This window comes from Podarcis muralis, chromosome 1 (assembly GCF_964188315.1).
Source record: "Podarcis muralis chromosome 1, rPodMur119.hap1.1, whole genome shotgun sequence".
Taxonomy (NCBI): Eukaryota; Metazoa; Chordata; class Lepidosauria; order Squamata; family Lacertidae; genus Podarcis; species Podarcis muralis.
In genome coordinates, this window is record NC_135655.1 from 84,546,082 (window position 1) to 84,572,219 (window position 26,138).

Consider the following 26,138-nt stretch of genomic DNA (forward strand, 5'->3'; position numbering starts at 1 on the left):
GAGATAAGAGTGCCTAGGTTTGGAATGAGGAGGACGGAAGTAAAAAAAAAGAAAAAAGGAAGAAACTAAGGACTTTTGGGCTGCCAAACCCTATCCAGAGCAGGCCGACGCTGTGCTCCTTCCTGGCCAAGCTTACAAAAGTGGGCAAAGTGAGGATGCTCAAGTCTACCTTTGTACAGCAGGATAGCTTCTACACACACACACCCATACACATACAGTGGTGCCTCGCAAGACGAAATTAATTCGTTCCGCAAGTCTCTTCGTCTTGCGGTTTTTTCATCTTGCGATGCACGGTTTCCCATAGGAATGCATTGAAAATCAATTAATGCGTTCCTAGGGAAACCGCCTTCAGACCAGGTCCGGGGACAGTCTGTCCCCCGACCTCTTCTGAAGGCTGGGGGGGGGGGGACAAGGGCTTTTCTTCCCACTGCCAGCCTTCAGAAGGCTGTTCTGAAGGCTGGCGGTGGGAAGAAAAGCCCTTCTTCCCACCTCCCGCCCCGCAAGCTCCGGGGACAGGAGGGCTTTGCTGCCGACCGCCAGCATTTTAAAAGCCCCTGCTGTCCCGGGGCGATTTTAAAATGCTGGCGGGCGGGAGCGAAGTCTCCGCTGCCCCGAGATTTTAAAATGCTGGGGGTCGGCAGCGAACGCTTCGCTCCCGCCCGCCAGCATTTTAAGATCGCCCGGGGCAGCGGAGAAGTCTCTGCTGTCCCGGGAAGGCAGGCGGGGGAGCAAAGACTTTTGCCCCCGCCTGCCTTCAGAAGAGGTCCAGGACCTCGTTCCGATGCCCGGCGGCGGGGTGAGAGGTTCCCGCCCCCCTGCCCCGCTTCGGAGCAGCGTTCCGAAGCGGGGCGGCTGGGGCAGGTGTTCCCGCCCCCCCACCCCGCTTCGGAGCAGCGTTCCGAAGCGGGGCGGCTGGGGCAGGTGTTCCCGCCCCCCCGCCCCGCTTCGGGGCAGCGTTCCGAAGCGGGGCGGCTGGGGCAGGTGTTCCCGCCCCCCACCCCGCTTCGGGGCAGCGTTCCGAAGCGGGGCGGCTGGGGCAGGTGTTCCCGCCCCCCGCCCCGCTTCGGGGCAGCGTTCCGAAGCGGGGGGGCTGGGGCAGGTGTTCCCGCCCCCCCGCCCCGCTTCGGGGCAGCGTTCCGAAGCGGGGCGGCTGGGGCAGGTGTTCCCGCCCCCCCGCCCCGCTTCGGAGCAGCGTTCCGAAGCCGGGCGGTGGGGGCAGGTGTTCCCTCCCCCCCGCCCGGCTTCGGAGCACCGGGAGAAGCGATCTCCCTGCAGCCCCTTGCTTCAAAAGAGGTCCGGGGGCAGCGGGGAAGAAGCGCTGCGCTTCCCGCTGCCCCCGGACCTCTTTTGAAGCAAGGGGCTGCGGGGAGATCGCTTTTCCCCGCAAACCCTTGCTTCAAAAGAGGTCCGGGGGCAGCGCGAAGCGCTTCCCGCTGTCCCCGGACCTCTTTTGAAGCAAGGGGCGGTGGGGAGAAGCGATCTCCCCGCAAACCCTTGCTTCAAAAGAGGTCCGGGGGCAGCGGGAAGCGCTTCCCTCCCCGGACCTGGGGCTGCGGGGAGAAGATCGCTTCTCCCCGCCGCCCCTTGCTTCAAAAGAGAAGACCCGCTGTCCCCTGGGCAATCTTCGTTTTGCGAAGCAAGCCCATAGGGAAATTCGTCTTGCGAGGCAACTCGAAAACGAAAAAACCTTTCGTTTTGCGAGTTTTTCGTCTCGCGAGGCGTTCGTCTTGCGGGGTACCACTGTACACCCCTACCTCTTTATTCTCCATCTGGGCAAGCAAGAAGCATTGTCAAAACAAGAACAGGCAAAAGCCCCTTCTGTGAAGCAGGGCCAGGTACATCCCCACCCCCATTCCCTGTCCCTAAAGCTCTTTACACCTGCAGTGGTAGGAAAGTGAGGTCCCTCTGATGTTGCCAATCTGCAACTTCCCAAATCCCGACCCATTGACCATGCTGGCTAGGACTGATGGGAGTGCAGCACCAGCCGCAGTGCCACACATTCCCCACCCCCTTCCGTTGAGATGATGTTGCTCCTCCCCACTATGTTGCCCCATCCAACTCCCAGAATCCAGGACTGGCAGCGGCTGATGGGAGTCAGAGTCCATAGGCTCCCCATCTTTGCTGCCTTTTTTTCTAATTTTGAGGTGAGGGGGATTATGATCACGATGTGGGGGATGCCAACACCCAGACTGATTTTATGTATCCCCAGGACCAGTTTGAGTTTGCACTGACAGCCGTGGCGGAGGAGGTGAATGCCATCCTGAAGGCCCTGCCACAGTGATGCCCCACTCGGCGTACCCCAGCTTTGTGACTCCCCCCAACTCGATCCCTTTTGCCTCTGCTGTGCCGTGTCCTTGCCTGGGATGTTCTTCCTTCATAAAGTCTATTTCCATGTTATCGACCATGACTGAATTTCAGCTACGGGTGGTGGCCCCTCACCTGCCTGCCCCACCCCTCAGCCCCTAACCCTCCTCCTACTGTTGGGTGCTACCCTGCCCATGTTCTCCTGGAACAGGGGTTGCCAGTGTTGTGCCCTCCACATGCTGCTGGGTAACTGCAACTCCCAGGAGCCCGAGCTAGCACTGCAAATAGCCAGTTTGTCTAGCAACTTCTGGAGGTTGACTGCCCTTGCTCTGGACGCAGCCCTTAGTGGGAAGTGGGTGCTTTGACACACTTTGGAGGTTTGTCTGTGCCCTAATAATCATAGCTGGATGTGTCACAGAGCAATACAAGTGGCTCTGCGCTCAGACATCGAGTTAGACATATTTCAAGGCAAGTTTTCCAAGGAGCCTCCTTTGTGTGTCCAGCCTCTGTAGATGTGCCTGCTTCTACAAAGGTGAGGTGTAGACTTTGTGGGTGCATGTGGGCTCCTCATCTATACAGAATGCTGCTTTGTCCCTGTGCCATAATCGGGGGTAATATCCATGACAAGGCACTGCTAGGGAAGTCTATCTAATTAAACCATGTGGTCCTCATGCCCCTTCCATCTCTTCCTCCTCCAATCATCTCCTCACCCTCGATTTGGAGCAGCCCCCAAAGGGTCCCTAGGTCTATGACAGGTGAGAGTGGGGAAAGCGTAACAAGGCTTCTACCCCAATCGCTCCTTTCCCCTATGTCAGGCATCGCCAAACTTGGCCTTCCAGCTGTTTTGGGACTACAACTCCCATCATCCCTAGCTAACAGGACCAGTGGTCAGGGATGATGGGAATTGTAGTCCCAAAACAACTGGAGGGCCAAGTTTGGCCATGCCTGCCCTATGTCTACTCCCCGTTACTTACAGCCTTTCCCTCCTTTTCCCAAAAAGGGGGCGGGGTGTCACTCTAGGAGAGATGGACCTATGCCTGCTCCTCCCCACTATGTTGCCCCGTCCACTTTCTCTCTGTGATGTTACGTACACCAAGAGACATTTCTAGAGAATCTAATTTTGTATTTGATGTGAATAAAGTTTTTGTGTCGCGTTTGTGCAGCTGCAGCCCAGCCTACTCATGTTGTGTGTCATCCAGAAGGGGTGGGGGTGGGGCAGCGCTATTCGCATTGTGGGCTGCAAAAGCTGCGGCCAAGTGTCCCAACGCATGCCAGGCACACAACCCGTCCACTGCCCTGAGCCGCTTCCATGAAAGGGTAGGAATACAAAGGGGCTGCTTGCCTTCAGCTGCTCAGCCTGAACATGGGAAGCCTTAAGTCCGTGGTAGAGCATTTGCATTGCATGAACAAGGTTCTAGTTTCAATCCTCAGCATCTGGAGGTTGGCTTCAGTCAAGGCAGACAACAGCCCCACCCCTAGGGGGCCCATTTATTTCCTTTCCTAGCTGGCACGTGTCAGTATTTGTAAGAGAGTTGAAGTACTTGATACCAGCGATGAAATTCTGACACAGCAGTCATTGCAAATAAATTTATTGACAATGTTTTCCACTCTATATACCAGGCCAGTGCTTTGAATTACAAAACAGATCAATCTCACTCCCAAGTCAAGAGATACACTGAGCAAGTTAACTCCAGCCCTGTTACCTTCTGGGAGAGGATTTCCTCCAAGGGATCAGAGAGAAAGAAAGGGGAGAAAGAGAAAGGGAGGGAAAGAGCCCCAGCCCTCTCCCTCCTGGCATGAGAGGCCTATACTACACGCCCACTCTCTCTGCAAGGCCTGGTCTGGAACAGTGACATCCCTGCCGCTCTGAGGGAAAATTTGGTTTATAGCCCTTTGGCCCTAGAGCAGCCTCCCCCACCCTTGGGTCTGCAGGTGGCTGCTGGGAGTCCAACCCCCATTGCTCCCCATATGTTGATGGACTACCAGGCTGAGAAATGCTGCTGTGGAGGTGAGGGGGGATCTTTGGCTCTCGAGGTGCTGCTGAACTACAGTAGTTCCCATCAGGGCCAGTGGCCAGGGCTGAGGAGAACTGTGGTCCAGCAATATCTGGAGGGCCAAAAGTTGCCCACAGCTGCTGTCGAGCACAAAGTCTTCTATGCTAAAACTGGAAGCCCTTCTCCCACGGTTTCTGTCCCAACACCTCCACACCTACCCACACCCAATCAGTCAGTCAACACTATAAACAGGAAGAGTGTTGTTGTGCTGCGGCCCAGAGTCCCTGCAGGAGCTAAAGAGGACCAGAAGGCCAACCTGCATCGGAAAGGCTTATCACTTCCTGTGCCCACCACAGTTCACACAGCACCGCCGTCTCCTTCATAACTTACTCATAAAATGGTCCAGCGAAAAAAGTCCATCGTGCTCCTTTAGCCACGGTCCTCTCTTGCAAGGGAACAGGGCACTGGTGAAAAGGGAGCTACAGGCAGCGGGGGGCTTGGGGATACCTCCGCCCAACCCCACCAAGAGGTGCTGTTAACTCAGGAGCAGGAGCAGCATAGCTACAAGTACATTGTTGTTGTATTAAAAAAAGATGGGCTGCGCGAGCCCGACCCTTTTGAGCTACTGAGTGCTACAGGACACGCAGCAGAGAGAGAACTAGCGGGGAGGAAGTCACACACTCGGCACCTGCCCATCAATCGTTCCCCCAGGCAGGGCTCAGGGAGGGAACAGAAAGCGAAGTCCAGGCTTGAGTAGCCTTCTGGGAGCACAGAGTGCTAGAGAGGCAATTCTCCCATGGCTCTTCCAGACTCAGAACACACCTGGGGAGACAAGCAAGGAGACAGGACAGGAGGGAGGGGGGAGAAAAACAGACACCGAGTGAATCAGACAGCAGTGAAAAGTGATGTGACAGCAAGCAGAGCCTGGGCTGTGCACTACATCATTCCCCCCCCCCTCCCGCCCCCAGAGGTCAGGCTTCGCCAAGCAGGAGTAAGACTTGCAGTACTGGGAGGGAGTGGGGTGGAGGGGCTGGTGAGGGGCTCTAGCATCAAGGCACAGTTGCTGTAGACTCAGGATTAACTATAAGGTCAAGAAAGAGCCACTGCCCTTTAACAAATCAGGGGAGGAAAGGGTGCATCCAAGCATGCAAAATAAGGAACTGTAGCCGGTTGCTCTGCAGAACCATCACCTTCCCACCCATCCACGGCCCCCTGCCAGTTAAAGGGTTAAACATGACATGAAAATATTCATCCTGCAAAGGCTTGGTTGCAAATTGCTCAAAAGGAAGGGAAAAGGGAACCAGAGGTATGAAGACCTGGGGAGGGGGGGAAACAAGGGGATACATGTTTTCCAATGTACAAAATTGGGGGAACTTGGGGGTGCGGCAGGTGCACATGTACCTCCTATGAATATTTGGAATGAGTGAAATTCTTTTTTAAGACCTGATTTTAGTTGCTCAAAATGTGTCGTTGGAAGAATTTTTTTTTAATGTAAAAGGACCTAGAGCTTTAGAGAATGACCATTCCTGTGGATACTCCAGTCATATGCAACACTCAGTTCCAGGAAACTTTTCTGGAGCAAGAGGCTGAAGGTGGGTGACTAAGTTGTGACCCTCCAAAACCTGCTGGACTCCAACTCTCATCGGCCTCACCCAGGATGGTCAGGGGTGACTCGGCGTTGTGATTCAGCAACATCTGGAGGGCCGCAGGTGAGCCACTCCTGAGTGAGAGGCTGCTGCTTTTGTCTATGAGAGGATCTAAGTAGGCACAGGGAGAACGTGGGTTAGACACAGTGTTGTTCAACCTTGGGCCCCTGGATCTTGATGAACTACAACTCCCATCATCCCCAGGCAGCTTAGCCAATGATCAGGCATGTTGGGAGTTGTAGTCCAACATCACCTTGGGCTCCAAAGCTGAAGAGCACTAGGTTCAAGCTGTGCTTATGGAGAAGTGGAGCCCCAGGTTGTACACAGAGGAGAGGCAAACTCACCTGTTTTTGTTATTTATAGGCAATCCTTCCTACAAAAGGAGCTCAGAGCAGATTAAATGTGTTCTCTTGGTGGCCTCACATATGGGCAGTGTTCAACACCCAATTCTATATTAACCAGTGGAGCTCTTAGAGGCCTTCACACAGAGTAATAGAAATGAAGCGTTGGAAGGGGTCACAAGGGTCATCTACTCCAACCCCCTGCAATGCAGGACTCTCTTTACCCAACGTGGGGCTTGATTAAGAGTCTCATGCTCTACCAACTGAGCTATGCGGTGCTTCTATATTGATGTGATGAATTAGGGAGAGCACTGCAGCTGGGGCTTATGAATTGAAGCAGTTTCTAGGCCCCACTTGGCCACAGCCACACGCTGAAGCCATGTCCTCACCTTGCCAACTGAATTATGTGAATCCGCCCAAGAAACTCTTGGATGCCCCTAGCTGATACAGCTGTGAGGGGATCTATCACCTTCCCTCAAACAGTACCCACTGCATGGATATATCAGGGCAAGGACTAATGAGGAATCTTGTAGTGTGGAATGTGCACACAAAGGCAAGAGAGATTTGGGGCAGATCAATTCCCACAATCAAAATCACTAGGGCTGTGCATATTCTGTACTGCCAAACTAGGAGTGGACAACCCTTTGGGCCACATCAGCCAGGTCTTTATCTCCTCACACCCCATGAGCCAACTTTGACCACCAGTCAATCATCTGATGATTCCACTCCCCTGTCAAAGTTGACCCATGGGGTTGGTCTGCTTTGCCAACATGTTTGCCTCAGGAAATACACTGGCAAAGCAGCACCCAGCAGGACTGAAGAATTCTGAACAAGATTTAGCCTCTCTCTCATCAGCTGATTGGGGGAGGGGGTTGCATCCTGCTGCTTTGGCTGCACAACAACACATTGTGGGGAACTGACATGTGCAGCCAACACAAAACAAAACATCATCCCCGGCTCATCAGCTGATGTCAGCAGATTGATAGGAGCATGGTTTGGGGGGAAGCGGCCTAATGAGCCTGAGGTTCATGCATTCTGCTCCAAACCCAGACTAAAACACTGCAACCAGCAAATCTAAGGTCTGTTGATATACTTAAACTGCACTTCCTATCAACAAATATTTAAGCATTTTCAAAAATGCATTTGCCCCCCTGGCTCTACAAGCCAATTAACACCCCCTACCCCCCCCCCCAAAAAAAAAACAACCTCTGGATATTTTGGAATCCAGGAACAGGTGACAGAAAAGAAGAGAGGAAGGGAAAGCACATGGAAGTGGCTGCATCTCAACAGCCAGAAACTCACTTTAAAGGATAGGCAGTCTTGTATGGCAAAATGCCAGGCTGTGTAGGAAATATACACAGCTCTGCTGTTATTATTATTATTTTTAAACCACCACCACCAACAGAACCACCCTGCAGATCTTTTGCCATTTCAACCAACTGGACAAAATGAACACTTGAGGGTTACCTGCAGAGAGGCAGCATGGAGGGGCATCAGACAGAGTATGCCTGTCCATCAGGGTCTGTGGCATGGGAAGCACAGGAGGGAGGGATGGGCAGGTGAGGAGACAAGCAGTGGCGGCAGCGGCAGCAGCAACAACAGCAGAGAGAGAGAGAAAGGGCACCAACAAGTTACATTCCTACATCGAGCATCCACCGAAGCCTTATCCAGGGCCTGCCACCGGGGGTTACATTAGACACAAAAGGGATCAGGGAGAGAAAGAGGAGGGTGCAAAGGCCCTGGGAAGCAGGGGAGGGGGAAAGGAGGAGGTCACAGCTGCAGGGAGTGGTGCAAGATGCCAGCAAGCAGGGTTGAGAACCGCTGGTTTAGGGACAGGCAAAAGCTGCAGGGGAAGATGGCATGCACTTGCAAACTACAGGGTAGGCAAGGGGAATCTCTGCGGCCATCCAGATGTTGCTCCCATCAGCCTCAGCCAAAAGTCGGGGATACTGGGAGTTGCATCCCAGCACCATCTGGAGGAGCCACAGGTTCTCCACAGAGGTATAAATCTACATGCATTATGTCTCACACATTCCTCAGTCCCCAGGAAGTTCCAAAAGCAGGAAGTGCCTTTCAACTACATTGCCATGACAGACACAACTAATGTAGCCTGGTCCGTGTTCAGTTCTCCCTGCCCCCCTGTGGTACCTCCCCTCTCTTCCTCTGCACAGGAAATTGGGTGCTCAAGCGTTAGGGCCTAAGGCAGTTCCTACGTGAGTCTCCATGCCTAGGCTGACCCCCCCCCCCCCAAGGCTGAAAACGGGCAGCGCTGCCAAGTAAGCGGAAGAGAGCCGAGTCCTCTCTCAGAGCTGTGCCTTCTCTGACATCTCAGCCCATCAACAGACCGCTCTGCTGCTAGCCACTGTAGGACGGCCACCACCTTCAGCGCAGGTTGAGTTCTCACTAGCCCTTCGCATATAGGGGTTGTTTTGTTGTCCACCTACTCCCCCCAGTAGCAGTGGTCGGGGGATAAAGGCACAGGATTTGGTACCATTCATGGAGACGGGAGGGGATGTTAGTGCAAAAAAGGCACTCGGATCCAGGGCAAATTTAGAGGATGGCCCTCAACACAGGCCATCACATTCTGTTAATTGGGATGTAACAATAATAAAAATAAATAAATAATAATAATAATAATAATAATAATAATAATAATAATAATAATAAAATATATATATCAGCTCCCCCAAATTGCTGATACGAAACCCTGGGGCGGAAGCAATGCATTCGCTTCCTTTAGTGCCCAGGGCAAGCAGTGGCAGCCAAGAGCACGGCCCCCTCCCACCCCCCACCCCTCGTGGATCTATGCATACAGGAGAACGACAGGGACATACAGCCAAGCCATGCACTAGAGCAGCAAGGCAGACAGCGCAGCCTGGACTTGCTGAAGGCACCAGGGCTTTGCTGTGCAGGAGCTGCCTGGGCCAATGCCTCTCCATGCCAAATTACACACACACAGAGCTAATAGAATTTGCTCCTGCCCTTTACTCAGCAGCAGCAGCAGTAGCACCTCCTCTTCTGACTGGGTGGGCCTTCGGGCGATTCTGCCAGTGATGCATCACGGCAGCCGGTCCTGATGGAACAACCCCCCGCTCCTCCATTGGCCAGGGTCCCAAGCGCACCAACCAATGAAAGCCCAGTCTCAGGCCAGCTCAGAGGAGGCTGCACTGCGCATCTTTCTTCTTCTTAGGGGAGGAGTCTTTGCCTCTGCCCTTTCCCCGTCCGCTCCCTCCCACGGCCCCCGAGGGGGATTTAGAGGGGGGCTTGGACAGCCTGTCCGCCTGGCTGTCCGTGGCGTGGCTCCCCTGTGGCAACTGCGCTTTTCCAGGGGGCTGCTTTTTCGAGGGGCTTCTCGCACCTGCTCTGTGCTGGCCCTTGGCCTCCATTTCAGACAGGCTGTAGGCCATCGCCAGCTGCAGGTCCTCATCGTCCTCGTCGCTGTCGGTGTACAAGATCACAGGGGACGAACTGGGGGAGGGGCGCTTGGGGGCCGGGTGCTGCGGCGCCGGTGAGGAAGGGGCTGGCTTGCGGCTTTGCACACCTTGCTGGTCCCGCCGGCTCAGCTCCAGGCCGAGGGCCAAGTCGTCTTGAACACCTGAAAGGGAAGGGGTTGAGCCAACAATGGTCCAAAGAAGGCACCCAAGTATACTTTCCCCCTCCCATCATTGCTATGGCCTTGCCCAGAAAGGCCAAGCACCCTAGATGTGGGGTCCCCAACGTGGTGCCGGCTGACACAACAGCATCCTCAGACACCTCCTTGGGACCTAACAAGAGGCCTGCCATTTCCAAACAATATTTTTAATTGACTTGTGGAGGGCACACAGCTATTATGCCCGAGTATTGCCAGTTGTTGTGGTGCTCACAACGGTTCTTGAGATTTTCAAAACCACCCAAAATGGTTGAGGACTCCTGCCCCAGGATCTTCAGCTGGTGGCTAAGGATTTGCAGCCTGGCCTAAAAATGGTTGCAACAGCAATGCTACCACCAGAGAAATATATGGTTAGAAAATAATAATAATAATGAAGAAGTTGATCCCTTGAATGCATTTTTGAAATTAAAGGCAAGATCTGGGTCTGAAAAAGTTGAAGGTGACTATGCTAGGCTGCTTCCCTTCTCCAATATATGCACCACACTTTGTGGGTAATGGATGTCTCAAGGCCCAGGTGAAAACTTCCCTAGCTCTCCCACAGCTCTCTTCCGTTCCTCAGCTACCAGCCTGGCATATGCTATTATCACATTCATCTCTTAATTTACCTCTCTAAGCCGTTCCACCACAAGTCTGAAAAGCCCCCCTCCTTCCTTCTGCTTATGTTTCTGAAAGAGGACAGGAGTGCTGGGGAGATCCTTTCCAACCCCCAAATGTCTCAGAAGTTGGCACACAGGCATCCTACTGCTTGGTGGGAGGGCACATTTTTCACAAAGCTTTTCACAAGTTGTAGATTAAATGTCAGAGGCACTCCATGGGGGTGAGGGTCTATTACTTTCTCCGTCTCCCAGGAGACAGGTTGAGATCACACAGAAGGCAGCAGGCGTCCAGAGAAGCTCACATTTCTGCTCTCAGCTGGAGAGAGCTGTGCATGGCTGACTATGGAGAAAAGAAACTCGGGATACCTCTCCCCTTTTAGTCCCTCACCATTAATTTGGATGGATTTCAGCTCCCCGTTTTCTTCCACTTCCACCCTCTCCTGCCCATTTTCGATGATCCTGGAGAACAAGGGGGAAGGGGTGGGGACAGAAAAGTGAAATGACTTTGTGAAGAACACATAAAACCATGCAAAACCTTCCCCCACCAATGTTGAACTGGAGAAAACATTAAGTCGCATGGCTACAAACATATCTATTGTTTAGCCTTTGCTTACATTTTGGGTGCATGATTAATCCCATAATAGCAACCACAGTTCTCTTACTACCATACCTGTAATTATGCACCTGCTCACCTTCATTATATTTTTCAAAGACAAACACCAAAAATTTATTTGAAGCTGCTCTTAAAATTTATTTTTGAAGAAGAGAGACCAATAAAAATATTTTGTTCTACAGGTGAGGGTTTTTGCACAAAAGCATCAACTTAGAATCTCATTTTTTAATGTATTTTTTATGAGGCCAGCCTCATTCCACTAAATTTGAGGTTTGGGGTGTAGAAAGGTCAGCATCAATGCACAAATTTGACTTCTCCTGTACACTTTAACCTTTTCAGTTAGGCTGTAGAACAGTGGGGGGAGAGAGAGAGAGGTGTTACCCTGTACAATCCACCGCAAACACATGATCACCAGAGGGACTGCAGTTTATAAAAGTTACAAGGCTACAAGGCAAGTAAACCTCTAACCCTCTAGGACGCAACATGTGAGCAAGCTGCTAAAAGGTCTAAAATACCAGGGGCCATGGGATTTCCCCAACTTGCTGCTGATAAGATGACCAGTAACAAGAAAGAGCTAATGTGCGCACTCTCTCTCTCTCTCTCTCTCTCTCTCTCTCTCTCTCACACACACACACACACACACACACCCGTAAATAAGGAATGCATCCCCAATCTGGTACAGATTGTGTGACTTTCCCCTCCCTTCACTTAGATGGACCAGTGGCCTGAGTCAATATAAAACTTCTAGATATCCTCCTCATAGCTTACTCTGTGCCTCATACAGATATAAGATAGCAGAAATGAGCAGGAGAGGAGGGCCAGGGAGAACGGAAAGAATGGGCTTGGTCGTTCCCCAAGAGGGCCCAAAATCTGTGTGACAAGGCCAGAAGACAGTAGGCAAATGGATTAAAACATCCTCCTAAGCTTACCTCTTGGTAGTGATCCGCTTGCCATTGATGAATCTGGTGGAGGTGGAGACAGAGCGGAAGCCCATTCCTGCATTCATAGCAGGACCAAGCCCTGCGGAGAAGAAGTCTGAAAGAGAGAGTGAGCCAGAATCACTGACAAGGAAGGTTGCAGCCGGCACCAAGGCCAGGGGGAGATGAACCAGCAAAGGAAGAGAGATACCAGGCAGGAAAACTTCCCTTTGAGATTCCAAGGAGGGGCAAACAGGAGAAAAAATGTGGCCTTGCAAACGTGGCCACCAGGTCACAGTGTGCAAAGCACAGAGTCCAAGGGAGAAGTCAACCCTACAGCAAGGGTCCAAGTGCAGTTGGAACCAGGGTGGGGAACTGGAGGCCACAGCGAGGAGCAGGTGGGCAGGCAAATCCTTCCAGCTGTTCCTTCCTTACCTGGCGATGCTGCAAAGGGAGAGAAAAACGGCCCTGCCCCAGGGTGTCGTGGTCCAGGTCGAAGGTCTGCAAATGGATCGTCTGGAAAGAGGTCCAAAGAAGAGATCGTCAACCACTACATTCCTCTGCAGGGAGACTCCTACTCAAAAGCATGCAGATCCATACCCTTTGTTTTCTGGCCTATTATCTGTCCGCAGTTCTGATTCATGCATCTTGCACCACATTGCTGCTGCTTCCTTCCACACAAGTTTTATTGCCTTGTCAGAGCCTCCCTGAGCTGCAAGAAACCACCCAGTGCCAGGAGTGGGTGTGGACAGCCACTGAGCTGATCCAATTGCATCACACAGAGGGGAGCATTTCCCTTCCCTAACACAGAAATTCTGGATAAGCATGAGGTTTGTACTAAAGCCAGTGCCAACATTTGGCCCATGTCTAACTAGGAGTGATCTGGTTTCTTGTAATCTGGAAATGATCCAAAAAAGGAGGGACTGTTCACTGTCTAAGACCTCCTCCTTCCCCTTTACTCTCCACAGCTGCACAGGGAGTTCTGGAGAATGTTCTAGCGTGGCTTTAAGGCTGTGAGTCCTCCAGATGCTGTTGGACTCCCATCAGCACCAGGCACCATGTCCAATGGTGAGGGAAGAATGATGGGAATTGCAGTCCAGAAACGCCAGGAGGACAACAGGGTTACATTGCCAAAGCTAAGCGGGTCTCAGCCTCATGAATCCTGGATGGGAGACTGCACTGCTTAGTCACTCTGAGCTTCCTCACGAAGGAATTTACATGCAAGTAGAATAAAGTAACACCAAGTTCACACAAGAAAACACCAACAGACCTGGCATAACCCAAACCACAACAGTAGCATGTAGGTAATAGAATTTCCTGTAGGATTGGGGCAGGGTGGAGCAGGGAATGAGTGACAAAACCCTACTGCACTCTCCACAGAAGTGCCCTAGATGGTAAAAGGAAAACCCAGCTAGAGGAACTCTGGGCATGACACAACCAGATAGCAATGATATTCTTCGTTACTAGTTCCTTCCATCTCTCAGGTACTGGTTGTCTTTGGGATACCACTGACTGTCCTCATAGTTTTGAAGTCCAGAGACAGCAGATAGGGTCTTCCCTCCCTACTCAGACAAAATCCCCTTGCAAAACAAATGAGGATCAAACCCAATGCACACCAAAAAAGTCAGCAAACGGATCGTGCCCTCCAAAGAAATCCCGGAAGACGTCGTGGGCGCTGCGGAAAGTGAAGGTGAATTCGGGTCCTGGGTGTGGTCTTGACCCGGAGGGCCCACCTGTGGGGGAAGCAGAGACCAAATGTGAACCTTTATTTTCCTCACACCAAGACACTGGCTTGCTGTTTACCGTGGCACCCTGGAGCGCCTTGAATGATGGTCGGGGGTGCCGCAAGCAACGTTGGTTTCTGTCCCTCTTTTCTTCTCTCCCTCCTCTGATGCCCTCTTGTGTCTTTGCCTACCAAAGGCTTGCACAGCTGTTTGTTGCAGCAGCCCTGGCTACAAGCTCCTCAGGCAAATGGTGCCTCTGAGGCTGGCCAGGGGGTGCTTCCCTGGGCCCTGTGGGACAGTGTGAGAAGGCACCTCTCTTTGGGGCAGCTGTGGCCTGGGAACACCCTAGAAGAAAGGGTGTTTGAAAATGGGTGAGAAGCTGTCAGTTCTGCAGGCAAGGGGTGACATAACTGGACTCCTGAGCCCCACAGGGGTGCCACAGAAATAATGTAGCTGGTCAAGGGAGCCATGGACTCAGAAAGGTTGAAAACCTCTGGCTTAAGGGTATTAGATAACTAAAATCATTTACATCCAAGGCCCAGCAAACCTGCAGCCTGCCAGCCAGCCATGCCTTGTTATGTCTGCGGCCCCTGGAAATAGTTTAATCAAGCACTGGTTCATGGGTCAAAAGCCACAAAAGGGCTACAGAGCTAGAAAAACCCATTTTACAGAAGAGAAAAACAAAACTGTTAAGAATAACAAAAAATGGCTGTTTGGGCCATGAAAGGCCTAACTGCGCCACAGCTGCTTTGGTTTGGAACTGACAAGGCAGCCAAGACCTCAGTAATATTCTGCTCCCAAAGAAGTTACCCAACTCTGCAAATTTCTCCCAGGAAATTGCTCCCTGTGAAAGTCGCTCAATCACACTGCTATGACAACAGCTAAAGTAGCTAATGCAGAAGGCCTGTATGTTTCTGAGCTGCACATAAGCTATCTGTTGCTGTCTTTGTTCTCGCCCTCTTGGCAATGCAGAAATCTGCTTTGAAACCAATCCTGGTTTTTAACGATATTTGTCAGGATAACCCAGATCTTGACCAAGCTCCTTACCTTGACCCATGAGCCCATCTTTGCCATATCGGTCATAGACTTCACGCTTGCTCTCTGAAATCAGAAAGCACCTGGGTTAGATAGCTGCCCACAAAAAAGAGGTGAGGCTCAAGCAGACGTGTCTGCCATTGACTTAGTTGGGACACAGCTGCCCCCCCCCACATGGACTGCGGGGCAGGGAGTGTTACTGAGTCCTTGCCTTGTCTACCCAAAGCTAGTCCTGCTTGGGTTAATAATTAGTAGTAATTTGCATAGCATGCTCAGAAAACATTGAATTATTTCAGAAAAACTTGCAACAACTGTGAAAAGTCAGCCAGCAAAATTGGAATCAGCTAGGGGCTGAGAGAGAGAACAGTTAATGAAACACACCTTCCATTTAGTCTAGCTTAAAAGGCTCTCATTTCAAAGGAAGCCCAATCTTCCTCAAGTAGCCTGTCCTAATGGCCAATTGTCCCACAAGGCTTAGGTGGGTGCTCTCGACTTTACCTCTCAGCTTCTAGTTCCACTATCACAGGGATGGGAAACCTTTTTGGCTCCAGAGGCCACACACTGGAGGAGGTTTGGCCACAGGGCCCAATTTGACAGGTGGGCAGAACAACTGGCCAGCCAATCACATGACATAATGATGGCATCACATTTCTGACAGGAGGGTGGGGCTAACACCTGTCAAAATTCTTCCCAGAGCTTTGGGAAAGTCATTCCGCACTTCCCCTTTAAACACAATGTGGGAGGTTTAAAAGAGGAATCGTAGAATTGAGGTGTTGGAAGGGACGCCGAGGGTCATCTAGTCCAACCCCCTGCAATGCAGGAATCTCAGCTGAAGCATCCATGACAGATGGCCATCCAACCTCTGCTGAAAAACCTCCAAGGGAAACAGGAACATGAAGAGACGTGCAACGCACCCTTCGAAGCAGCCTCCACCCACTCATTTAAAGGCGTCTCCAAAGGGCACTTTTGCTCCGTGCTTTTATATGCCTTCGCTTGCTAGTGCTATGCCTCTGCTTGAAAAACATGCCTCTTTTTCTCCCTTCTCTGCTTCATTTTATTTTGGTAAATAAACATGGGGGCTGGGGAGAGGGAGGAACCGCCCACCAGCCCCAGCCAGTATGGCCAAAGGTCTGGGCTTACAGGAGCTGTTGCCCAACTATATCTTGATGGCCACAGGTCCCACATCTGCACCTTAACCCTGTGAATAAAACTCTTTTCCCTTCTCTTACAAGGAACAGGAAATCTCCTCAGTCTCCAGAAACACCCCACAACCAGGGCCAAGACCCTACATGAACCAAAACAGCCTGAGGGAAAGAAAGAGGGAGGAGAGAGTCTATGCTTACTGTCCGATAGCACTTCGTAGGCTTCTGCTATCTCCTTGAACTTCTGTTCAGCATGTTCCTTGTTATCTGGGTTTTTATCCGGATGCCACTGCAAGGCTTTCTTCCTGTACCTGTTTGACAACAAGACAACCATGATAGCTTGGTTGGTGTATATTCTTACAGTATAGGCCCTGTCAAGAACCAAGCCCACAGACAACTTCTCTCCCCGCCCCCAGTCACATACTGGCCTACACATTCACCCCCTTGTAGTTAGCAGCAACCCTACACCCCCCCCCCCTTTCTGCTTATGTGGACATTCTGCTTCTGTGGGAAGGGAGTTTCAACACATGGGACTAAATGATCCTTGTTTGCTTCCAGGTGAAACTAGACTTCTCTCTCTTCCCACAGGAGCTGATAGCAGCTGATGGCCACAGCAGATGAAGCTCCAGCTCAACCAAGAGTGGTCATCGGTCACTGTTCTGCCATCTGTCCTCCACGAGGGGGCACTTCACTCCCACAGTAGCACAAAACCCACAAAATTAAAACTGAAAGCCAATTTACCGTTCCTTGGCTTTTCAAAGGCAAGTAGATTGCTGCACTTCCAAAACAGGATCCACAGAGTTTCTTTCACACAGGAAGAGCAGACAACAAGCCTGGAGATTTGCTCACCTGATAATTTGCTTCATGGGAGGCTGAGGAACAAGGGTTTCTACAATACCTCTCTCCTGTTACAGCCCTACAAACAGCCCATCCCTCTCCCATTCAATTATCTTCCTGTAAGGTGGGTTAAAAACAATAATTTTGCATGAAAAAGGCTATTCTAGTGTGTGTGTTTTTAGTTTTACTTCTAGTAGATTTCTCATTTAAAAATCAAATCAAATCTGAATCTTCACACAAGCTGCACAAGCAAAGGTTTTGGATCAGCCTGCTTGGATCAGTCTCCAAGGCACTATTTCTGCACGTCAACATGCTTTAACGGTTATGGCAACCAATCAGCATATGCTTTGGTTTTTGGAAAATATACAAAATGTAGTTTGGAAACTGAATTTAAATACTTATGTTGATCTGTTCTCTTGGCAATCTAAAGCCTCCTTTTTATATGCTATAGTATTCCTGCAGGCAGAAAGTTTGTGAACGTTAATTAGGCAGTGAAGGGAAATCAGACAAACATAATATAAGTCAGCCCTCAATTGAGGAGTCGCAAGAAAAGTGAATTTTCAGTATTTGGCAACTAAGTACCTGCATAACAGCCCCAAGAGCTAGAACAGATTCTCAGATCAAGTACATTAGACCTGAAACTAGTAGCTACCATGTTCTCCACAGGAAAACTAGGAGCTCGAGTGGAACCAAAAGATGGAAGCAGAAAGGAAAAAACCCAAAGCACTGGGGAAATGCAGTGTCCAAGGCTAATCAGAGTCCAAGGCAAAGTTGGCAATACAACGTACGGCCACAAAACCACCCTGTGTCCCCTAACACTGGGAAACACAGTGTTCTGAGTGCTCATTATTCTTGTCACAAACTTAAACTGGCTGCCCTCCACAAAACTGTGGCCAGGTACACTATGCCACCACTTCCACATCTCACAGCCACACTCATAACCACCACACCAGGACTAGCAGTCAGTAGCCTTAGTCAGAAATGGAGAGAATGCAACTTACGCCTTTTTGATGTCATCCGGTGAGGCGCCATGGGGCACCCCCAGCACTTCATAGTAATCCACCATGGTGCCCAAATGTGCTACGCTGCAAACCTAGAGTAAGAGGGAAAGGTTAGTATAGCAGACCTCTGTTGGGCATTACCCAAGCTAACACCATCCAAATTAAAATAGCCCTCCCACCCACCCTTTATCGCCGGTCAGAAACTACAGCGGAATGGTTGTGTCAAGAGTCTTGTAGTAACACATGAAAAGGGTTCACGGATACAACCAGACCAAGATTTTTGCCGTTCCTGAGTCCTTAAAACAACTGGTACAACTGCAGCAGAGAAGGAAAGAGGCAGCACCATGAAGGCGTCAGGCACCCTGAGGAAGTTGTTGGGAGATGCCTCCCCACTCCTAAGTGCCCAACACCACCTCTCTATCATATGCGCCTCTTTGCTCCTAATCATGTCGTTGCAAAGTCCCGTTTCTGGTACTTTATCTCTCAGCTGAAGAAGATGAAGAAATCTTCTGGGGAAATTGTGTACTGTGGACAGGTTTTTGAGAAGTCTCCGTTGAAGGTGAAAAATTTCGATATCTGGCTGCGCTATGATTCTCGTAGTGGAACTCATAACATGTACAGGGAATACAGGGATTTGACAACTGCTGGAGCTTTGATAACTACTGAAGCTGTCACGATTTGGGAGCCCATCCCAGAGCTCGTGCTCACTCAATTCAGATCATGAAGATTGAAGAGATTGCTGCTAGCAAGTGCCACAGACCAGCTGTCAAGCAGTTCCATGATTCCAAAATCAAGTTCCCTCTGCCACATAGAGTTCTGCATCATCAACATAAGCCACGCTTCACCACCAAGAGACCAAACACGTTCTTCTAAATGCAGACTTGGTTCATTTGCATAAAGTTCTTTTTGAGAGGGGAAAAAACCTGCAGCAGGGAAGGGTGCACAACTCTAATGTGAGAAAAACAGAATCCATCAGATGTAGCCAACCAAGGATTGGCCATCAGCTGCTCTGGCAAAGTCAGGTATGTCTGGAAAAGGGTCTCCTATGAGTTGCCAGAAAACACCACATCTCAACAGTGTCCTCCTTCTTTCCAAGCTGCTTCACACACAATGGACATTAGTTGATTCACAGCTATTTTGATCATGTCTAACCGTGATGTTCCCAATGCTATGAGAACCATACTTTCTTCTCCTACACACACCTTGACTATACACACCATAAGAAATCAGTGCTTATAAAAAACACACACCAAAAAAACAAACCAACCACCCAAGCCTAGACAAATGGATAAAAAGCAACAGGCGTGGCATTCGCACATTCTAAGGAAAATAGTAAGGGACGTGAAAGATCCACATATGCGCTTGCTATGTTTGCACTGTAAATAAATGTCCAGTCATTTAAAGAGAAGGAATAGGAAGAGGGATCTAAAAAGTGCATAGATAGAGATGTGAATATCCAGGGAGGGTGGGAGTGCCTTCTCATCTCTCTCTCTCTCTCTCTCTCTGACACTGGGGTGTGGGCAGGGAAGCTCCTATGCAATAGTTTCATTATTTGAATGAGTGAAATGCTTAAGCTTCTACCCACTCAAAACGTGTATTGTAATGATTTCTATAAGGGGACGCAAGTGGGCTGTGGGTAAAAGCCTCAGCGCCTAGGGCTTGCCGATCGAAAGGTCGGCAGTTCGAATCCCTGCGGCGGGGTGCGCTCCCGTCGTTCGGTCCCAGCGCCTGCCAACCTAGCAGTTCGAAAGCACCCCCGGGTGCAAGTAGATAAATAGGGACCGCTTACAAGCGGGAAGGTAAACGGCGTTTCCGTGTGCGGCTCTGGCTCGTCAGAGCAGCGATGTCACGCTGGCCACGTGACCCGGAAGTGTCTCCGGACAGCGCTGGCCCCTGGCCTATAGAGTGAGATGGGCGCACAACCCTAGAGTCTGGCAAGACTGGCCCGTACGGGCAGGGGTACCTTTACCTTTTTAATGATTTCTATGTAGGATTTCTATGTATGTATTCTCTACATCATTAGAGAATGAAGTGTATGCTTTGGATGTATACAACACTCAGATACAAGCTGCATTTCCACACCTAGAGTGTGCTGTCATCTTTTATGAAAGGGCCTTCCCTGCTGGTGAATTGCTGCTAATCTTTTGGTGACATCTGATCTAGTTTGGAGAAACTAGAAGCAACTAGCCTATGTGTACTGTCCTTTTGACCTGGTCCCAATCTTCTAACTGTGCCACAGACTTCCAGCTACAGATGTAACAGTGCAAACCTTTGCATATCTACTCAAACATACGTACCATTGTTTAAAGAGACTTACTTCCACGTAAATGCAAACAGGAATCCAGCCTAACGTTTTTGAAGCTGCAATCCTAAGTGAATAAACTAGACTAAACTAGAGTAGGCAGTACGAAATATGCATAAGATTCCTCAGTACCTTTCATAAATATGTCAAATAGTGAAATTTTGTATGCAAAGTTATTAAATCACGTATTTTATATTGCAAAAGCAGTAAAACACATTTCAGCTTGAGAAGGTATTGCATATTTTCCCTGAAAGTGGAAGTAAAAACTAGATTGTCTGGAAGACTTATTCTCATACCAAATGCCTCTCTTTATCTTTCACATTTACAACAAAAACTGCAAGAGAAGCTTAATGGTCACAAAGGAAACTGCTCTTTGTGGCATAGAGTTGCAACCTGGGTAGTTTGAAATGCAGTGTGAACTCAGAAGTCAGTCCCATTGGGTTCAATAAGGGTTACTTCTTCTTAGTAAGTTTATTTAGGGTTGTAGCTGCATTTTTTTTTATCATCTTACTAGATTAGGGGTAGTATTCAACCAGTGCATCCTGTCAGCACCACAATTTCTGCTTGGGCAAGAGGACTCCTCCTGCCCTGTGTCCTCTTTTAATCTGCTCCTGAGCACTGAGGGAACCCCTAAAAGAGATTTAGAGGGCATGTGGGGGCAGGGAGAAGATGGGGGAGATCTGCTAAGCAAAGAGAAATCCTTGCACTTACAGAATGAGTGATGTAGCACTACGATGACTTCCACTCAAAGCTCTGAACAGCTTTAGATGTGCATACAGTTAGCTTTTTTCCCAGCCCATGAAGTGCTTCATAAGGATTTATTTATTTTTAAAAAATAAAATAGCTCAAATAACCAGAACACACATTATGGGCTGTATTCAGCAGTGCCCAGTTAAGAGATAACAACTGCAATCCTATGCACAACTTCCCTGGGAGTAATCCCTGCCTGACACAGTGGCAGTTCTGAGAAACAGGTTTAAGATTACTCTTTGAATATGCAATCCTAAGCATGCCTGTTAAGCATTGAGTTCAGTGGAACTTCTTGTTGTTGTTTAGTCATTTAGTCGTGTCCGACTCTTCGTGACCCCATGGACCAGAGCACGCCAGGCACTCCTGTCTTCACTGCCTCCCGCAGTGAAAAGACAGGAGTGCCTTGTGGTGGCTTTGTCCCATTCTTGGACTTATGAAGAGTTTTCCGCAGATAGTTTCATAAGATACACACTTGCAGCATAAGCCTGTTCATGTTTCCAACAAGGATAAATCAGGCAGGTCCCAATCTCATGCATCTTCCTACGACTATCTGCCTGGATCTGAGCTGTATGGGGTGCCTCTTCTACTCTGTGCGTATCACGGTGTCCCAAGGTGCTGCTAACAGGGACTGATAGCCTTATGAAAGGGCAGAGAATAACGTGGGAGGTACAAGTCTCCTGTTCTCTGACTAAAGAAGCCTGACTTCAGCAGACATGGTCCACACATTGCCCAGCTTGGATCTATAATTGCCATGACCTGGTGCTGCTGCTTTTGAAACAACTACTCTGCATAAACACTAGTTAGATGGGTGACACTCCCTCTCACTGAAAAGTCTCTTCTTCCAGGATGGATAGACGGAAAGACATCTGGTTTTACAGGAATCACCTTAGGATGCTTATTGCTAAACCCATTCACGCATGCAAGTAGGGTGGTGCTTGAAAGAAAGCTTCTGAATGGCCCCTGCTTGGTTGCATCAGGATTTAAGGGAAGTTGTTCCAATTCCAAAACTCCTCCTACAAAACTTCCAGTGCATAGCAATCCTGGCCCATGCCTCCTGAAGCCCAGACAGGTTTAGCAGCCCATGCTACTAAACTGTCTGCTGGTTGGAGCCTTAGGCCAGATTCATATATGAAGAGTACTGCTTAAAACACAATAAATATAGGAAGCTGCTTGGGTTATGTCAACCACAGACTGAGGATGAAATTGCCTCCAGCCAGCAAAGAGCTGCTTTGCAACCTAAAAGCCCCTTGGTGTGGAGATGCATCCACAACACAACACTGTTGCTTGCACCATGGTTTTGGATCATCAAGCAAAGCAGGGGGGTGGGATCTGTGAGCCTCCAGATACCCCCAACATCTATCATCCCTGACCATCCCTTGCCATGGAGCCTATGAATCTGGGATCCATGGGGAAACCCAAAGGCAACACTGAACAAGCACCTGAGCTGACCCAGGCCCAGTGCACCCAAAAGGATACTACTGGCCCATTGCCTTCCTCATTAAGTATCTTTATGCATTAAGCGGTTTAGTGGCCATTAAGTTTTTAAGAGATTAGGAGGCTGCGGGAGGAGCAAGAATAGCTGCTATGACAACACTAAGGCAGGAAAACGACCAAGGAGGGTTTTCTGTCTCAGTGTTGCAGCCCAGTTCTGAAGCTCAGCTTTGCCTGCTGACCTGCAGATTGTTGCTTACCTGTTTGGATCATACAAATGGATGCTCGGGCATTTAACTCACAAGGAGAACTCCTGCAGGCTAGTTGCTATATGAATGATAAGAAATGAAATGACAACCCCATGCTCTTTGCAGTTACAATGCAAAGATGTTGACTCTGTGGGGTTGTTTGTTTTTTAATGCTGATACTCATCAGTGCTGACTCCTTTGAGCTCTTCAGTCTTGGGTTTTCAATTTATCAGATTCATGATACACCACTCCCTGTTGCCATTTCCTTTGTGGATCATCCACTCTTCTGTCAACGTGTCCTCCAAAATTTAAACAAAATTGGAAACTGGTGTGGAGATGACAGGGTGCCCCTTCACTTGCTATCCTCCTCTGAGCTGGGTTCTGCCTAAACTCTCTGACAGGGGTACCTTCCTTACCTCTACTTTGCTGGAGTAGAAGAGGCAGAGAAGCCTTTTGCAATAGGGCGGTTTTCTTTTCTCCTCCTCTGGGAAAGAAGCAGAAAGACCCCACCTTAACATTGTTACACTAACCCCATTTCCACATTAAAAGTATTTCCCTTCTGCCCCCCCCCCCAAGTTATGCAGAGACATTCCATTTGAGGTCACCCTCTGTCAAGAATGACTTTCCAACACCACCCTAAAATATGCAACCCAATACTAAGTAATATTAAGGACTCCGAGATCAGGGAGATGGGTTTCCAGGTCAAAGTATTTGACCTGAGACACTCTTCAGAACTTCATCAAGTTCCCTTCCTGGGGGGGGGGGGGGGCACCTTCCTACACCTTTCATTTCATTTGACTTTTTTATGGCAACAGCTCACTTCTTCAAAAGTTGCTCGAACATAATATTCTCTTTCCCGCCTTGCCTACTGCACATTTGTGTTTGAATCAAATTAAATCTGAATAAAATCGTCACCAACTCCCTGCCTTTGCTCATCCTATCAAGCTGATCTTTTAAAACAACAACTCTTCCTCTAAGGAGCTTCCACCGCCCCTTCCCATTTATCTCAATCCGCTGGCAGAATCCTACAATTTTGTTTGCAGCAGCCTGCAATCAGGGGCAGGCCTTCTCCCGAGTTCTCCTAGAAAGCGTGAGTGCTTTTGCTGCCGTTTCCCGGCGAAAATGCTTATTTGTCCCTCTCGGGGCTGGCTCTGGGCCCTCGCCTCTCCCTTTGTTTTGCGGTGCGCCACCGGATCAACAACGAGCACAACATCCGGCCGGTGCGAGGGACCGATCGCGTTTCAGCTTCTCGACTGTTCTAACAGCGCCTTTCCCCATAGCACCCATTTTCCTGCCGGCAGGAAAAAACAACCAACACGCATTCCGTGCAGGGCAGCACCGGCGGGTTGCAAACGCCTCTTTTTCTGATGGCATTTTGGGTGGGGAAGAAACAGGCATGCCTAAAACTACCCACAGCCTCTCGGATCTTAAACCCTATTTTTGGACAGCGCATTAGTTACTGCGGAACGAAACTCAGCTGCTCTCTCCGCGTAACGTACGTACACACACACACACGCAACGCCCACCCGACACAAGAGCGTGACTTGAAAGCGGGGAGACTAGGGGTGGATGCCACCCTTTGACCCTTCAGTCCTGCTAGATGCGGGGACGACAAGGCGATAGCAAAGGACCGAAATTGTTGTTTTTATTTATTATTCGTTGAATTTATATACCGCCCTTCGCCCGACGATCACAAGTGCGGTTTACAGTGCAAAGACACGAAATAGGAAAAACAATACCCTCCCACCCCTCTATAGGGGTAAAGCGGTTTTTAAATCGTATTGACAGCAAGCGCAACTTCGAAACACTTCTGCTTGTCAGAGCTGCTAGAGCCTCGTCGGTGGGTCGGCAGATAGCCTCTCTCAGGGGATCTGCCAGCTGCTCCACATTCCTATCCCGGGGATCCTACAAGAGATCTGCATCTCCAGATCTCTTCATGCGGCCGCTCTCCCCTGGCCGTCATCTGCCTCGCTTTTGTTTTATTGCAATGGCACCCGATGCTCCGGGAAACAAGCGGGCAGCAGACAGAGCCAGCAAGCAATCGTACCTCAGCGCTGGAGGAGGCTCCGTGCGGACTGCACCATGCTCCGCAGCTCAGCAGCCCCGCTCGCTTGGGACGCGAGTTTTTCGCCGCTCTCGCCTCCTGCTGCGGCTGTCAAGGGAAGAGCGGAGGAGGGCCCCGGCCTGCAAGCCCCAGCTCGGCCCCGGGGACTGGCGCCGGCGCCGACCAATGGAACGCGCGGCTCCATTGTGACGTCGAACCCTGCACTCTGAACCGGTGAGGTAAGGCGAGGAGGCCGCGGCCAGCAGCTGCTCGGGGCTCCGGTGGAATTCTCTGGAGCGCGCTTGCCACGGGCGGCGCGTGAAGCCCCCTCCCGGCCCCACGCGGATGTGCGCTACTCCTCCGGTACGCCGGCGGAACCCCTTGCGCAGCCGGGGAAGCCGCCCCCCTTTTGTGGGTGGAAACATCTCGCAGCATCTCAGGCTGCAACGCGTGCAGGACGCACTCTTACCTGGGAGTAAGGCTCGTCGAACTCGCTGGGGCTGACTTCAGAGTAGGCACGTCTAGGGTTACACTGTCAGGCAACCCTGGGTCTCAGGTTGCAGCTTTTCTCTCTGAACCTGATGCTCAGTGCTACATGGATTTCATTCCCACTAGTGTTCGGTTAATAATAATGATAATAATATATTATTAAAACCCTTCTGTACTAGTGCCACATTACCATCCCTCTCTGCATAAAGGGTAGCAGACTGTTAAGTATTTTATTTTTCTAAACAACAAAAATACCCATAAAAGGAAAAACAGATTTAACAGCAAAATAATATAAATACAACACAAGGAGCTTTCAATGATTAAGTCAAAAGATTAAAAACAAATCATGAGTAAATGAACTGGGTGCAATTGTGAAATTATAGAATTGTAAAATTATACATAATGTATAAAAACATAAGTTACCTCACACAACAAAGGAAATGGGGGGGGGGGGGTCCTTGCCTGTTTATAGACACCTGCAAGCACAAAGTTTTCCTTTTCCAAAGGAGAGGAAAGCAATATGTTTGGCACCAGCTTAGCTGCAGAGTTGCCAGGAGGAGGTGTACAAGACACCATCCAAGAGCCTTAGGGACTCTACTCCAGATTTGTGTAGGGTTTACCCCTTAGCCTTTTCTTCTCCCAAAGGTGTCCCACAGGGCAGCCTCATAAAGACAATTGCCCTAATATGGATGTTCCATGGGGGAGATGATAATTTCCAGATGTGTCTTACACTATAAATTTCTTGTTTTAGAAAGTAAGGACTTGTGTGAAATAGTGTGTGAGGGAAGTGAGGTGGGTAGTTGGCTGCAAGCTCTGCCAACATTAGCACAACATGGAGGCAGCAGGTCAGCTGAGAAAATACCAGAACATAGATTGTTGTTATAAACTGGTGGGTGGTAGCGGTAGCACAACTGAGACATGATGTAGCAATTTAGAACAGGCAGGGTGGATGGCAGAAGCCAGCTGCAGTGACTCAGCGTTAGGGGAATATTGCTGCTATTATAGAAGCATGTCAGCCAGGTCCCCACCAGGATCCTAAAGCCTGAGACTCAAGAGGTGGGTCTTGGTGATGTCA

General features: G+C 49.9%; 2 protein-coding genes and 1 pseudogene across 7 annotated transcripts in view; 2 read left to right on the forward strand and 1 right to left on the reverse strand.

The window, feature by feature from the left end:
• PTPRN (protein tyrosine phosphatase receptor type N) overlaps positions 1–3,472 on the forward strand; it is a 34,911-nt gene extending 31,439 nt beyond the window's left edge. For all 4 annotated transcript variants that reach the window (XM_028741241.2, XM_028741248.2, XM_028741232.2 and 1 more), the window contains one exon: positions 2,210–3,472. In XM_028741241.2, the coding sequence (XP_028597074.2) occupies positions 2,210–2,281 (72 nt within the window). In that variant the 3' untranslated portion in view covers positions 2,282–3,472. The remainder of the gene's footprint in view (positions 1–2,209) is intronic.
• Positions 3,473–3,877: 405 nt separating this feature from the next.
• LOC114602726 (dnaJ homolog subfamily B member 2-like) lies at positions 3,878–24,761 on the reverse strand. Of its 3 annotated transcripts, XM_028741282.2 has the most exons (12): positions 24,578–24,761; positions 22,947–23,012; positions 17,800–17,891; positions 16,163–16,272; positions 14,832–14,885; positions 13,677–13,793; positions 12,496–12,576; positions 12,073–12,178; positions 10,919–10,989; positions 9,644–9,880; positions 7,753–7,807; positions 3,878–5,120 (listed from the first exon to the last, which is right to left on the reverse strand). In XM_028741282.2, exons 3-11 carry the CDS (start codon positions 17,862–17,864, stop codon positions 7,779–7,781), a joined length of 870 nt encoding a protein of 289 aa, XP_028597115.1. In that variant the 5' UTR covers positions 17,865–17,891; positions 22,947–23,012; positions 24,578–24,761; the 3' UTR covers positions 3,878–5,120; positions 7,753–7,778. The 3 variants fall into 3 exon arrangements, with proteins under 3 accessions (XP_028597115.1, XP_028597106.1, XP_028597124.1); XM_028741273.2 differs by lacking the exon at positions 22,947–23,012 and having other exon boundaries at positions 24,578–24,760; XM_028741291.2 differs by lacking the exon at positions 7,753–7,807 and having other exon boundaries at positions 22,947–23,014; positions 24,578–24,759.
• LOC114602736 (large ribosomal subunit protein eL20 pseudogene) lies at positions 18,129–18,687 on the forward strand (annotated as a pseudogene).
• Positions 24,762–26,138: the final 1,377 nt, after the last annotated feature.